At 32.8% G+C, this 15,861-nt stretch overlaps 2 protein-coding genes across 2 annotated transcripts; both read left to right on the top strand.

Annotated features, from left to right (window-relative positions):
* Nucleotides 1-7,601: 7,601 nt before the first annotated feature.
* LOC104812048 (myb-like protein I) lies at nt 7,602-9,201 on the top strand. The gene is made up of 5 exons (XM_010538985.2): nt 7,602-7,987; nt 8,168-8,376; nt 8,475-8,546; nt 8,722-8,817; nt 8,955-9,201. Exons 1-5 carry the CDS (start codon nt 7,789-7,791, stop codon nt 9,054-9,056), a joined length of 678 nt encoding a protein of 225 aa, XP_010537287.1. The 5' UTR covers nt 7,602-7,788; the 3' UTR covers nt 9,057-9,201.
* Nucleotides 9,202-13,918: 4,717 nt separating this feature from the next.
* On the top strand, nt 13,919-15,612 carry LOC104812046 (extensin-3-like). The gene is made up of 2 exons (XM_010538984.2): nt 13,919-15,213; nt 15,327-15,612. The coding sequence occupies exon 1, from the start codon at nt 14,032-14,034 to the stop codon at nt 15,196-15,198; it is 1,167 nt and encodes a 388-aa protein (XP_010537286.1). The 5' UTR covers nt 13,919-14,031; the 3' UTR covers nt 15,199-15,213; nt 15,327-15,612.
* The last annotated feature ends 249 nt before the right edge of the window (nt 15,613-15,861 follow it).

Here is a 15,861-nt window from a genome sequence, read left to right as displayed (position 1 = left end):
AGTGTGATATACATATATATATATATATATATATATATATATATATATATATATATATATATATATATATATATATATATATGTATTTGTATTGAAATAGACTATTTTTTAGTGGGTGAACATTTTGGTTTCCGGTTTGGTTATAGCTGGTACGGTTTATTCAACTTTTAAAAAATATATATAACCGAACAATTATATAATTTTGATCGGTTCGATTCATTGGATTCGACGATATTGGTAAAAATTACAATTGCATAATAATCAAACAAAAATTTAACTGGATTCAATTTCATTAAAATAAAATAATATCACAATAAAAATAAAATAAAACGCAATCAATTATTCAAAATGCCCATAAACATGTCTTAACATAAAAACATAAATAATATATTCACCGGTAACATATAAATAAAAAACTAAAATGTTGATATATTAAAATAACTATATATTAATTGATTTTTTTCAATAATAACTGGATTTTATTCCGTTAATAATTGCATCGTTCTCGAATCATTATTCCAACTAACATAATTAGTGAGTTATTATAATAATAATAATAAACGAATTAAACTGAGATACTATAATTCACTTCGATTTTTGTTTATTTGTCCATGTAATTTTTTTTTGGAATATCCTACATGATAAAATCCATTTGGGTAAAAACAAAAACCTAAAATTATTATAGTGACGCTCTAATGAACTAACTCCCGTGGAATTTAAATATAAATTTATTTTGAATAAAAAGCTCTAATAGTAAGTCTAATATTTTTTTTCCCATGAATAGCAAAATGTACAACCAGAATGAAACGTCATCCACGTTTCATTGGACCCTACAACTTAGAAATGTGAAAAAATTTTAAATGTTTGTAAAAATGTAATTATAAAATATTTACTTCGTACATAAAACCTTATCTAATCAAGATTAGTGGACCGACTTCGAACTCCAGATTGGTGAGGGAACACATAATTCAAATCACATAACTGGTTCCCGATTCCGGAATTAGTCTGGGCCTCGGTCCAGGGAACCCGGTTACCCAACCAAAAAAAATATAATTTCATCTTATGTAACATATTTCTTGTTAAAGTTACAAAGCGGCAAATACAAAAGGTCGTATCTTATGTCGGCAGAACAGTAAACATTTTTATTATATTATTAATAAAGTTGATTTTCCTTATATTATTACTTAATCAATTACTTTTCCAGGTGTTTGACCCATGACTTCTACGAACCGTTAGGTAACTAATTATTCGATTTTACTAATCAAAATGAATTTTGTGTACGTACACACATATACATGTATATATATATATATATATACACACTGAAAGCCCTAAAAACATTCAAATCTTTGTACAGTTTCCATTTTGACATCCAAACTATCGATATTTTACATTTTGATATTTATGTTTATAAAATAAGTAAATCGGACACAGCTTCAATTTTTATATTAATTTTAGCCGATCAAAAACTAAACATGTTTGGATAAATTTTATAAAATTTAATTTAAAATACTGATTATTTAAAAGTTTGGAAATTTAAATGAGCATTTAATAATCAAGATACAGAAATGCGGAAATATACAAAAAGTATATGTGTTTTACAGTGAGAAAATGAAAATAAAAATAAAAATAAATGGTTTTAATGAGAAAAGACAAATGTAATTAAAGAAAGGATAAGAAATTAAAGTGATCCAAAAGCCGCCGGATCCCGAAAATCAAACAAAAGTCAAAGAAAGCCATGCAACTTCAACTTATTAAATTAATTGCAAAATTACGAAATCCAATTCTTTTTTTTTCTCAATGATATTCTTACCTTTATCGCTAGCTTTTTTTAAATCCGAATTAATAATAAAAATTTGAAGAATCTCATTAAACATCATTACAATCAAACTTTTTTTTATATTATAAATGGTATCAAAATCGTCAAAAAGGAAAAAGGAGAACCCAATGTGTTCGAACAGTATAAACAAATATATTTATATTATAAATGCATACGTCCATAAGTTTTAAATATTGAAGATCTTGATATGGAAATATTTACACAAATTTGATATTGATACAAACAATAACAGATTTATCATTTTTTTGTGGTCTAAACTATTCTTACGTATATACATAAATTTCTGACTTAATAATAAATAAACAATATATTTCAAACTATTATACAAATACTAACCAAATATACATTGATGGTTAGATACAATATTTTGTTCATTCCATATGTGTTACTATCTTCACCAACACATTCAAATACGTTTGAACGAACGTTAAATACGTTGAAACTATCCACACAAATAAACACGAGATTTTTTAGCGTGATTTGTCTTCATTTGCATATTTTTTAGAAATATTTATAGAAAGTTACTTATTCTAAAACCAGTTTAAATTAATCTTACACATTTAATTTAAAAATTCTCTTTAAATAGACAGTTGAGTAAATAAATAAATAAATATTTTTATGAATAATTCTATCATTTTTTTTCAAATTATGATTAATTGTATAATTTTAAATCTATTCAACTCTCAAATCTATCGCTTCTAATCCATGTCTCTTATATCAGTAATCATTTTCTACCTCGTTATAGTCCGGATTATCACACTACCCAATGCTATCAATTTAAAAGTTATATAACATAAAAATTTTGAAATTATATATATAGATTGAATTTTGATATGCGATCCATAATTACTTCTAGAACCAGTCAATATCAATGTATCTCAATTTTTTTAGATAAATTACTTTTTTTATTACAATATATATTAAAAAACGAACACGTTGATCCAACTCAACCATATATTATAAAAATCATTTAAAAATAAAAATAAAATTGCGACTGTTCCTTGGTGTGAGCGGTAAAGAACTGATTGTCGGAACTTAATGTATCCCGAGAACTAGTGTATGTTAAAAAAACCGAATTATTATTTTTTTAATATTAATATTTTTATTTTCATAACTTACAGTTCATATTATGCTTGCCTTGGATTGGTTGGATGCGATCCAAATCATAAATTCATTTGGAATTCGGTTCAGTTCGACTATTTTTTTAAAAAAAATGAGTTTGAAAATATTCAATCCTAATTCAATTTGCTTATATCTTAAATCAATACAAATTTGGCATAAATAATAATTTAAAAAATTAGAATATCATTTTTTATATTCATCTCTATATAAAAATATTTTATGATCGAATAAAATAATTTCAATATCTTTTCTATTTATACATTTTGAAGATTTATTCTCAAGAAATCATCCACGACTATTGTTCAATAAAGTCGATATATGACGTAAAAAGTTATAAATGAATCCAATAAATCCATATTGAAATGGAAACACGAAATATATACAAAAAATCTAGAAATTTGGCTCGCGAGTGGCTCTTCGAAACTCGTGACTCAGCCCGAGTTTGTGAGTCCGATTTTTAACGAAACCAAAAAAAAAATTATTGAATAAGCTCACTCGCTGCCAAACAAGTCTTCCATGGCAATTTTATGCAAAAAGTCTTGATTTTCCCTAGCATGGTTGACAATATTTTATTCAAAACTTGATATTATTTTCCAATATTGTATAATAATAACAAATTGTATAATAATAACAAGTAGACGTTTGCCATGTTAACATCATCGGTTAAATGTTTTTTTTATTTAATTTTAACTGATAATCAAGGATAAATAATATTTATGAAATGAACGGATCATATATCATCGTGATTATATAAATCACTTTCCAAAAACTTATTTTTTTATGATTCCTGTTGGGATAATATATAACCGGTTCGATATCTCGAACTTCAAATTTAATTAGCATTACTAACTACCATAAATATATATCTACGATTAATTAGGAGAAATGACTAGTAAATAAAATGATAATTAAAACTTACTCAACCCATGCTCGAACAATAATACGTTTGATGGCTTCATGTTATTAATATATTTTCTTGGTATAGGATTCACATAAAAACATTACTTTATATCAGTAATTTGAAATTGCTCTAATTTCAGTACATTTAATGCAGTAATAATAGTGAGCAGAGATATTTGGTAAAGGAATGGGCCCATTAACACACAAAAATAAACGTGAAGAAACGAAAATGAAAGACTAAGACCAGAGAATAATATGCGGTTGAAGAAATTCTTAATATTATTAATTACTATATTGAAAAAAAAAATTATTAAGTACGATAACTTGATGTGACAACATTAACAAAAAAAATAAATTGATGTGACAAAAGGCTAGAAAGTTACCATGAAGTGTGAACCGAATGCTCTAGGATCGTCCACGTAAAAATTAACTAATTAATGTATCATGCATATTTTTTTTTCATATTTTCTTAGTGTAATTAATGACATGCATTTTATTTGGTAATAAACTCCTTCGTGAATATTATTTTTTTCACTTTTAAATTACAATATGTATATATATAGTTGTATGCATATCTATAAAGAAGACTAATGTGAGATGGGCGAGGGATAATATATCAATTTCAACGATAATATTATTCTATTTTATAATAGCAATTTTATATTACTTGAATTTATTATTTATTTATTTCTATTTTGATTTATTTATCTCCTTATTCTCCAACTTTTCTTTTTTTTTTACATAAAACTATATGTTTTCTAAATAAAATATTGGAAGTTAATATCTCCGTCTACGAAGTTGCACTTGTTCCTCTTTATCTATCAAGTATTCAAAATCTTTGAGAAATTGAGTTTGAATATCAATGTGCATATTATTTAGTTTGAATTTTTAGATTTTTTTAGTAGAATTAAAAATTATGTTATCTATTTTAAACTCTTTAATATAAAAATAAATAATGATCTTATAATTTGTAAATGAATATTCATTACTGCTATTTTATAGTATATCGTATTCATCGGGATTTGAATTCAGACAAAAATAACATGATGTGTGTGCCACTACCCTGAATGCATGCATGTGCTTGGTGTCCATATGATTGTTTTAAGAAACGTTTCCTCTGCATGAACTTAGATTCTTTTGCCTTTGCGAAATTTCGCATGAACTTGTATTTGAATTAAAATGTATATATATATATATATATATATATATTACCGTTTATGTATATAGAAACACAAAAGTTTAATAATCAGAAACCAATAAGAGGAGAAATAATTAAAGAAGGTGGATAAAAATAACAAAAATAATTACAAATTGAGCAAATGGATAATGATGTATGACGGTGATTATTCATTTTCGTCGGTATCATATATTTCAAGATTAGTTAAATCTTTTTTGACCCCTAACCAAAGATTTGCAAGCTTTTTGAGATAACATTTAAAACACTAAGTTGATGATTAGTCTCCATCTTAATCCAGCTACTCAATTACAACTTCATAACAATCAAACCCATTTATATATATATATATATATATATATATATATGTTGGGGTGCCAAAATTTTAAAATATACCAATCTCTCATAGTAGTAATGATATCCAAACCACAATCTAAGGTAAAAAATAATTATAGAAATTGTATATATTATATATATATATATATTATCCGAAATATTTTGTATCTTTTTAAGCATACTCCATACACTAGGTAATTATCAAGCCGCAATTAATATATTGGAAATGCATAGAAGTAACTATAGCTCTTAATAATGTAGCTAAACTGTTTTGTTACACACAATATTTCTAAATTAAATCATCCTCCTGATTATTTTACGAAATCTATCTACCGGTCATTAAGTTGTACGAAATACGAATATAATATGCGTGTGTTTTGGTCTGCCTTTTTTACACTGATAATCTCCATTTTGCTACCACGAGTAATTTTATTTACCGTTACACGTATACATTAATTGCATTTAATTTTAAAGTGGACCGAATAACTCTTGCATAAGCCAAAAATGGTTTCTCAATTATTATTCCGGAAAGCCAATTAACACGTTTGCATATGCTAGTACTCGTAATAATGACAAAATAATTCAATTGTACGTTAGCCTATTTAATATTTGAACGCTGCATTATTGAGAGCTGTAATTACCTCTAGTCTTCTATGCTATGTATTTCCAATGCATACATATATATATATATATATATATAACCCTAATTTTTGCTTGAATAGGTTCGAAAATTTAGTGGTGTAAACAAAGGTGAGAAAATAAACTTTTTCATGTCTAATTTTGTTTTTATGTATTTTATCGTTAGATTATTTTCTTTTAATTTCGATTTCAAGTCTCCAATATATATATATCTATATATATATTCGATAATTGATTTATTTTACTATGAAATATATATCTTGATGCGGAGACTTATAATTCTGGTTTATACATAAGTTAAAACCTAAAAAGGAGTTATAAAATTCAAGAAAATAACGACAAGAAATATATATATATATATATATATATATATATATATATATATAAACAAAGAACGTGAGGAGCAAAACTACAAATCCGAAATCAAAGATTCACTGTCACGGCCACGAGATAAGATTCCATGCATGACGGACCACCTTCGCCTTCAATGTTCCCCTTCGACTATTCAACACGGCCGCCTCTCTCGATAACGCGTTTTTTTATTCTTCACAAATAATATAGATTAAAATTTATAAATTAAGAAAATTATTATTACATAAATCCGAATACCATAATTGATATAATAATATTACAAAATTTTTGTTTGATTTTTTTAAAAAAATAGTATTTTCTGAATCTGATTACAAATAGTCTTGATCTCAACCACCGTTAGGAATATTAATATTAGCTTATGATTAGTACATGTTGTAAATAAGTTATAGGATGTCTACGTTTTATCAGTCAACACATAATTTTCGTATTGACGACGAGATTCCAATGAATGAAACAACACTATGGCATTTTTAATAACAGAGAAATTTGTTAGAAAAATGTTATTAATTTCTTAAAACCAATTTGTGGTGAATGAGAAATTAATTCTAAAATGTGGTTATACAAAATAAATATAAAAATGTGGAGGAAAAACATTTGTCCCACATTGGAAAAATGACAAGCACAAGGAAGGAAGCTTCCTTATATTTATGTTTGTCCCACATCTAAAGTTTTGGCCAAGAGGAAGGAAGGAGCTTCCTTATAAAAAGAGCCCCCCTTGAGTCAATATTGTTCAAGCTCAAGGTTGACTAAAGCTAAACATGCTTGGTCCCACTTCTTCCTCTTGGGAGAAAAACGAGCAAAGTTCCCCGAGCGGAACGTTTAAACTTTGGATTGAAAGTTCCACTCGGGACTATTTGATTCAGAGAAAAACGTTTCGATGTGGGATTTAAAATTTAAAGTTGCGCGTCGATGTGGGACGGTTGGGCTCCGAACCAATGCGTTCTTGACGAAACGTTTCCTTTTGGAACGATTCGGCTAGAACCGCTGGTTGAAAGGGTGGAACCTCTTCCTTCACATGTTTTCGTAGCAACCCCCGAATATTATAAATAGGGCGCCCATAGGATCATTTTCTGCATCCCATTTTTTCTGAGTGCATTCTTCTTTTAGAAAGAAATACTCTCAAACCTTTTCTCTAAAGAGTTCTGAACTTTTGTAGTTCGTTGGATTCTCTAAAGCAGGTGGTGCTTTTGTAGAATCGTAAGTCGTGGTATCTTGGAGACGATTGCTGTAAACCGTAACCACTTGATAACGGGGCAATTTCGTCTTGAGGAGATTGTGTCTAACACAAGCCTCGACTTAACCCACTTCAAAAATTTTCTTTTCTTTTGGATATTCTGTCTGAATTTCTGAATCCCACATCTGCGGAATCAACATTCTCTTTGCATCAATCTCTGGTTTTCGGGATATGAGTGAAAATACGGAACCTGGGCAGATCGGCGATACAAGGGAACCGTTCAGAGGAGGTGTGAAGATATTCGGAGTTTACCTAACCGAAGAGACGAAGCAGGTGAGAGATGGGGACAACACTGTTAGCTCTGTCGGTCTCGAAGACAGCGAGATCGGTTCTTGTGATTGTGAACCTCCTCTTAAGAGAAGAAACAAAGGTGAGTAAAAGTGCTATATGCTATCTGAGGTTCTGGTTATACTTCTCAGTACAGATGCTAAGAATAAGAACCGAATCTTTTATATGTGTGTGAAACCAATTCGATGCGATAGATAGTTGTCTTCTTTCGTGATTCTTATCCCGAATTTGACGAGGAGATTATCGTTTTCGGGGACAACAGGAGTGATTTGGACCGAAGAAGAGCACCAGCTGTTTCTGGAAGGACTTGAAAAGCTGGGGAAAGGGGACTGGAAAGGAATTGCTACGAGATATGTAAAGACGAGGTCATCGACACAAGTCGCTAGCCATGCCCAGAAGCACTTCATCCGACAGGAAAAACCCGACCAGAAGAAACAAAGACGTAGCATCTTCGACACTCCCTTCTGCAGTGTAAACATTCCCTCTCCCTGCATCTGGACCCATAGGTATACATGTATACATGAATGTAACAGTGTATTTATCGGTTCAACTTTCGATGGATTCATCAGGAAACTAGAAGCCCTCGGGATTCAGAAGTAGCCAATCCTTCAGGCGGGACACCGTCATTGCCTCAGCAAAAGGTTTGAACCTCTGTCTTCTGCAAGCTTCTCTTATAATATCAGCCTGAAATCTAATCGGCCGAACCCCCGAAAGTATACTAGTAGTCGTGCATATGAATCGAAAGCCGTTGTTTTACAGGTGGGAACTGCTGTTATTTCTCGAAACTCTTTTAATGTGGTTCTTGCTGCGATACAGGCATGTGTAAGTACAAGCGGCAGTACGGTTACCACGAACAATGGAATCAACTCTTATGCTTTGCCAATGTGGCCCAGACCAATGGGCGTGAAGCAGGTGAACTTTTCATCTTTCAGTTCAACTCTGCTATCTGCTATCTGTACTTTTGGTCGGAAAATCTCCGAGTGGTCGGTCGTATGAAAACTTTCTTTGGATCGTGAATAACCTCGACTCTAATTATGTAAAATTGTCAGGTGAATTCGTTGGAGTATATGTGGGGATATCCATGTTACAGGATGTTTGAATTCATGGCTCCATTTGTCCCGTCGAGCGCTCGAATTGAGAGGCGGCATTAAGCTCTGGAAGGACGGACAGTCAGCCCTAGGAAGCTTGCTTGCTTCTCACGCTAACCATAAGATTGTATAGTGATTTTCTGCTTTATTTTTTAAAATTATATATACATAATAATAATGATAATAACCTAATTATTAGAAGTTCTAAACCCAGGCTTTTTACTAATAATATCTTTTAAATTTTAATTTCATGCTTTCTATTGATATTCACGTCTCTTGGGGATCTAAGATGTCATCTTCCAACATGCTAGGAGTTTGACGCAAAACCGCATAGCAGATTTAGTTAGTTTTCAGCTAGTTTGGATAATTTAAGTCCAGTTTAAACCAAACCGAAGAAATATAATATGAATCGATAAAATCCAATAAAATATTTATATTATTTTAAAAAATCTATTTTTATCCGTAGATTTTAGTTTTAATGTAGGATTTAGTTTCGAAATAGTTTTGCAATTAAATATTTACTAAAAAAAGCATCAATTTAAAAAAAAATATTTCCCAAGTATTTAAAAAAAAACTTTTAAAATTTCTGATTATTTAACAGATTACCCGATATATATATATGATATATTCACAACGTCGTCCACGTCATCACCGTCGTCGTCGTCGTCAAAAGAGTACAATTTCATTATTTCAAAATCCGAACGAAACTCGACTGATTTCATTAGAGGATCAAAATCAGATATTTTTTTACCTACTCTATAATAAGCCATCAATATCGAGTTATATATATATATATATGATATACAAATACCAATCAAATCTTTACTACTAAACTAAATTATTCGAGCAGGCAAATTTTGCAAAAATCTGATAAAACTTGAGCTGATTTAGCAAGGCTTCCAAGATTACTTGTGCAGCAGCCCTTTCTTCTCCGACAACGGCGCAAGCTGTGCCCAGACAAAGCAACAAAGAAAAACAAAACTGAGTTTCTCCAGAATCTGAATCCACGGAGCGAAAACAAAATGAATGAGTTCAACAATGATATCAATAGCGCACTGTACGGACAGAAATATGTTCTAACAAAAGAACATACAAAACTGCAATTGAGACATCTGAGCAAGATGAACCAAGACGCAGTAAAAGGACAAAAGTGAAAAAGTCTTTTGGTCCTGATTTTCTATCATATATGATAGAAAATGAACCGAGAACTTTGCAAGAGGCATTCTCAAGTCCAGAAGCTCCATTCTGGAAAGAAGCTGTAAACAGCGAAATTGAGTCCATCATGCATAATCATACTTGGGAGTTAGTTGATCTCCCACCTGGATGTAAACCTCTAGGATGTAAATGGGTGCTAAAAAGAAAATATAAAGCAGATGGATCAATTGATAAATACAAGGCTAGACTAGTAGCTAAAGGGTATAAACAGGTCGAAGGACACGATTTCTTCGATACTTATTCTCCAGTAACCCGAATTACGTCCATAAGAGTATTAATTGCTATAGCAGCGTTATACAATTTGGAAATACATCAAATGGATGTAAAAACAGCGTTTTTGAATGGCGAGTTGGAAGAAGAGATTTACATGCAACAACCTGAAGGGTTTGTGGCTCCGGGAAAAGAAAGAAAAGTGTGCAAACTAGTTAAATCCCTTTACGGATTAAAACAAGCTCCTAAACAGTGGCATGCTAAATTTGACACAACAATGTTGTCAAATGGATTTAAAATCAACGAATGTGATAAATGCGTCTACATTAAAAAATAATGCAAATGAATACGTCATTGTATGTTTATATGTGGACGATATGTTAATCTTGGGAAGTACTCATGATATAATCATGAATACAAAGAAGATGTTGAATAAACATTTTGACATGAAAGACATGGGTCAAGCTGATGTTATTCTAGGAATAAAGATTTTAAAAGGATCAGAAGGAATATTCTTATCACAATCTCACTATGTTGAGACTGTTCTTAAGAAATTCAATCAGTTTGATTGTGTTCCAGCTAGAACACCTGTTGACATTAGTTGTCATCTAGGTAAAAATCGAGGAGATCCAGTTTCTCAAGTGGAATATGCAAGGATCATTGGTAGTTTGATGTATCTAACTAATTGTACTAGACCTGATATTGCATATGCAGTGAACTACTTGAGTAGATTCACAAGTAATCCAAACGAAGATCACTGGAAAGCTTTGATAAGGGTACTTAGATACTTAAAGTATACCCGAAATTATGGTTTGTGTTATTCTAGATATCCAGCTGTGTTAGAAGGTTACAGTGATGCGAATTGGATATCAGATACTAATGACTCCAAAGCCACTAGTGGTTATGTGTTTACCATCGGTGGAGGAGCAATCTCCTGGAAATCTTCTAGGCAAACATGTATAGCTCGATCTACAATGGAGTCTGAGTTTATAGCCTTAGATAAGGCTGGAGAAGAAGCTGAATGGCTTCGTAACTTTCTAGAAGATATTCCGTGTTGGAACAAACCCGTGCCTGCTGTTATGATACATTGCGATAGTACATCAGCAATTGGTAGGGCACAAAATAGTATGTACAATGGTAAATCTCGACATATACGTCGTAGACATAATACCATCCGACAATTGATCTCAAATGGTGTAATAACCATAGATTATGTTAAGTCTAAGGAAAACTTAGCAGATCCGTTAACGAAAGGCCTTAATCGAGATCAATTGTACAAGTTATCGAGAGGAATGGGATTAAAATCCACGAATTAAAAGAATGACCATAGCGGTAACCCAACCTTGTTGACTGGAGATCCCAAGATCTTGGTTCAATGGGAAAACCAAGTTATGGAAGTTCAGTTGAACACTTGGAACTTATTTCCATTTCATTCCTAAAGCGATAATCTAAGTGTAAGAAAAATCTGCGTATCGTGGTGAGGTTGAATTCCATATTGAATTCTTAATGATTCCTACACCTTAAATAAGGTAGAGTATAGCAGAATACTTTCGACATAAAGTTCGGTAGGTAAGATCACCTATATAAGTGAGGAGTTATGATGGCCGCTCCTATAAGGAAAAAAAAACACACTTATGAATCCAAGATATGGTCCATGGCCGAAACGGACAACAACATGAGAACAAAAACGAAAGTTAGAAATATTATTGTGTGAATACTGAACATGAGAACAAAAACGAAAGTTAGAAATGTTATTGTGTGAATACTGGTTGTCTTGGTATATGTTATACAACTGGGGGGTTCAAGGCATCACGTCCACCAACTGGTTAGTATGCCCGACAGTATTTCACTAAGGAAGGTTCAAGGCAAAAAACTACCATCCCGATGCAATAATAATTCATCGGAACTCTTTGGAATAAACAGTTTTTATGCATTCATTAATTTTCATTCATGTGGGGGATTGTTAGAAAAATGTTATTAATTTCTTAAAACCAATTTGTGGTGAATGAGAAATTAATTCTAAAATGTGGTTATACAAAATAAATATAAAAATGTGGAGGAAAAACATTTGTCCCACATTGGAAAAATGACAAGCACAAGGAAGGAAGCTTCCTTATATTTATGTTTGTCCCACATCTAAAGTTTTGGCCAAGAGGAAGGAAGGAGCTTCCTTATAAAAAGAGCCCCCCTTGAGTCAATATTGTTCAAGCTCAAGGTTGACTAAAGCTAAACATGCTTGGTCCCACTTCTTCCTCTTGGGAGAAAAACGAGCAAAGTTCCCCGAGCGGAACGTTTAAACTTTGGATTGAAAGTTCCACTCGGGACTATTTGATTCAGAGAAAAACGTTTCGATGTGGGATTTAAAATTTAAAGTTGCGCGTCGATGTGGGACGGTTGGGCTCCGAACCAATGCGTTCTTGACGAAACGTTTCCTTTTGGAACGATTCGGCTAGAACCGCTGGTTGAAAGGGTGGAACCTCTTCCTTCACATGTTTTCGTAGCAACCCCCGAATATTATAAATAGGGCGCCCATAGGATCATTTTCTGCATCCCATTTTTTCTGAGTGCATTCTTCTTTTAGAAAGAAATACTCTCAAACCTTTTCTCTAAAGAGTTCTGAACTTTTGTAGTTCGTTGGATTCTCTAAAGCAGGTGGTGCTTTTGTAGAATCGTAAGTCGTTGTATCTTGGAGACGATTGCCATAAACCGTAACCACTTGATAACGGGGCAATTTCGTCTTGAGGAGATTGTGTCTAACACAAGCCTCGACTTAACCCACTTCAAAAATTTTCTTTTCTTTTGGATATTCTGTCTGAATTTCTGAATCCCACATCTGCGGATTCAACAAAATTTGCCTTTAAAAATCCCCTATTGTACTCTAAATTGCCGGTTATAAGATAATTTGGACCGACTTATTCCAGTAATTTTACAAAATTTAATTCGAAATTATCTCACCTAAATAAAGTAATCTTTCATATATATGTATATATATAATGTATGTGTAAAAGGTAAGTCGCCGGCCCGTGGAGAGAGATGAAATATGGATAATATGCAAAACTATAGTCATATCTATTGAAATATTATTTTCAGTTTTTATAAATATATTTCTAAATGATGGGAGAAGAGGAAAAATCTTCAAGTGCTGAAATCAAATTAAAATTCAAAGTCATGTATTTTGAATGACTTATGTCCAATGGTTTTATTTAAAGGGTTTATATAAGGATTATATACAATCAATTATCTCAAATAATAATATATTAATGTTATGTTAACTTTAGATATAATTTTCCATGAAAAGAAAAAAAAAATCAATAGATTTGATTCGATATGGTATCAACATGCAGCATATGTCAAACATCGACGGCTAGAAAATAATACATTTTCAGACACCCAATAACTTCATTTATTTATGTTCAATTAGTATGATTTTTTATATATATATATTTTTCGTTACAACATGTAACGTAGGAAATTACAAAATGTAAAATAAAAAATTGCAATTTTTACCACGAGGGATCAAAGTGGGAAAAGGATAAATCCAAGAATCTATATAAAGGATGTGAAGGGAACAAAGAAAGAGCACAAAACCCAAAACCTGTCTCTTGTGGAAAAGATGGGTTCTCCATCAATGGCTTCTCTCTTAGCATCTTTGCTTGTCTTTACAATCTCTCTAGACTTTGCCTCCGCCAACTATTACTACTCCTCTCCTCCTCCTCCCCCGAAAAAGCACTACGAATACAAATCTCCACCTCCACCGGTTCACCATTACACTCCCCCTCCCGTTTACCATTCCCCACCACCACCCAAGAAGCACTACGAGTACAAGTCTCCTCCTCCGCCTGTTCACCACTACATGCCCCCTCCGGTTTACCATTCCCCACCACCACCCAAGAAACACTATGAATACAAATCTCCTCCCCCACCGGTTCATCACTACACCCCGGTCTACCACTCTCCACCGCCACCCAAGAAGCATTATGAATACAAATCTCCACCTCCCCCGATGAAACACTACACCCCGGTCTATCACTCTCCTCCACCACCCAAGAAGCACTATGAGTACAAGTCTCCTCCCCCACCGGTTCATCATTACACTCCAGTCTACCACTCTCCTCCACCACCCAAGAAACACTACGAATACAAATCTCCTCCTCCGCCGGTTCACCACTACACTCCGGTCTACCACTCTCCTCCCCCACCCAAAAAGCACTACGAATACAAATCTCCTCCCCCACCGGTTCACCACTACACTCCGGTCTACCACTCTCCACCGCCTCCCAAGAAGCACTACGAGTACAAATCTCCTCCCCCACCGGTTCATCACTACACTCCGGTCTACCACTCTCCTCCCCCACCCAAGAAGCACTACGAATACAAATCTCCTCCTCCACCGGTTCACCACTACACTCCGGTCTACCACTCTCCTCCACCACCCAAGAAGCACTACGAATACAAATCGCCACCTCCACCTGTCCACCATTACACCCCGGTCTACCACTCTCCTCCACCGCCCAAGAAACACTATGAGTACAAATCTCCTCCTCCACCGGTTCACCACTACATGCCCCCTCCGGTTTACCATTCTCCACCACCTCCTAAGAAGCACTACGAATACAAATCTCCACCCCCACCGGTTCATCACTACATGCCCCCTCCGGTTTACCATTCTCCACCACCTCCTAAGAAACACTATGAATACAAATCTCCACCTCCTCCGGTCTACTCACCACCACCCCACCACTACGTCTACGCGTCTCCACCTCCTCCGCCCCACTATTAATCATACTAAATTATGGTAAAAATCTCTCATATTTTACTTACAGATTCGCCCAAGCATGTGAACGGATGAATTCCAATGCATTTTTATTACCTCATGATGCTAAAATAAAAGTCCATATATCGTTTCAGGGATTCAGGAAAGTACACAAGAACCTTCGGAAATAATAAAAGAGGCAAGAGCGAAGAACAAAAGTCAAGCAGATACACTAAGAGGAAAAGTTTCCCAATTCCGACATGTCTTTTTCTAAGTTTGTGTAATGTTTTTTTTTTCAAACGTGTTATTTTGAATCAAGCGTGGTCCTCCATGCATGCAATCCGTCAATAATATATTTGTAAGTTTACGTCCTTTATTTCTTCAAATTTCTCGAATATTGTAAGGTTGTTTTGCTCAATAAAATAAAATGTTTTCTCGCTTCTCCTTTCACCACTAAATCTATATGGGAAAATAAATATGGCTTTTATGTAATTAGCCACTACGTATATATTATAATAACCCTAGAACTTTCACTAAACAAAATAATAATAATAATATTAATAACCAAACATTAAACGATGACAACGACAAGATTACTGATAGGAATCCGACAAATGGTATGTCTTATTATCATAGCCAGTACCCACTAGATCGTCTTTTTTGTTGACTTTTTAAAAAAAAAATACTATT

The sequence above is a fragment of the Tarenaya hassleriana genome, unplaced genomic scaffold, assembly GCF_000463585.1.
Source record: "Tarenaya hassleriana unplaced genomic scaffold, ASM46358v1 Cleome2, whole genome shotgun sequence".
Taxonomy (NCBI): Eukaryota; Viridiplantae; Streptophyta; class Magnoliopsida; order Brassicales; family Cleomaceae; genus Tarenaya; species Tarenaya hassleriana.
Note: the sequence above shows the minus strand (reverse complement) of the source record. Positions and strands in the feature narration are given on the sequence as shown.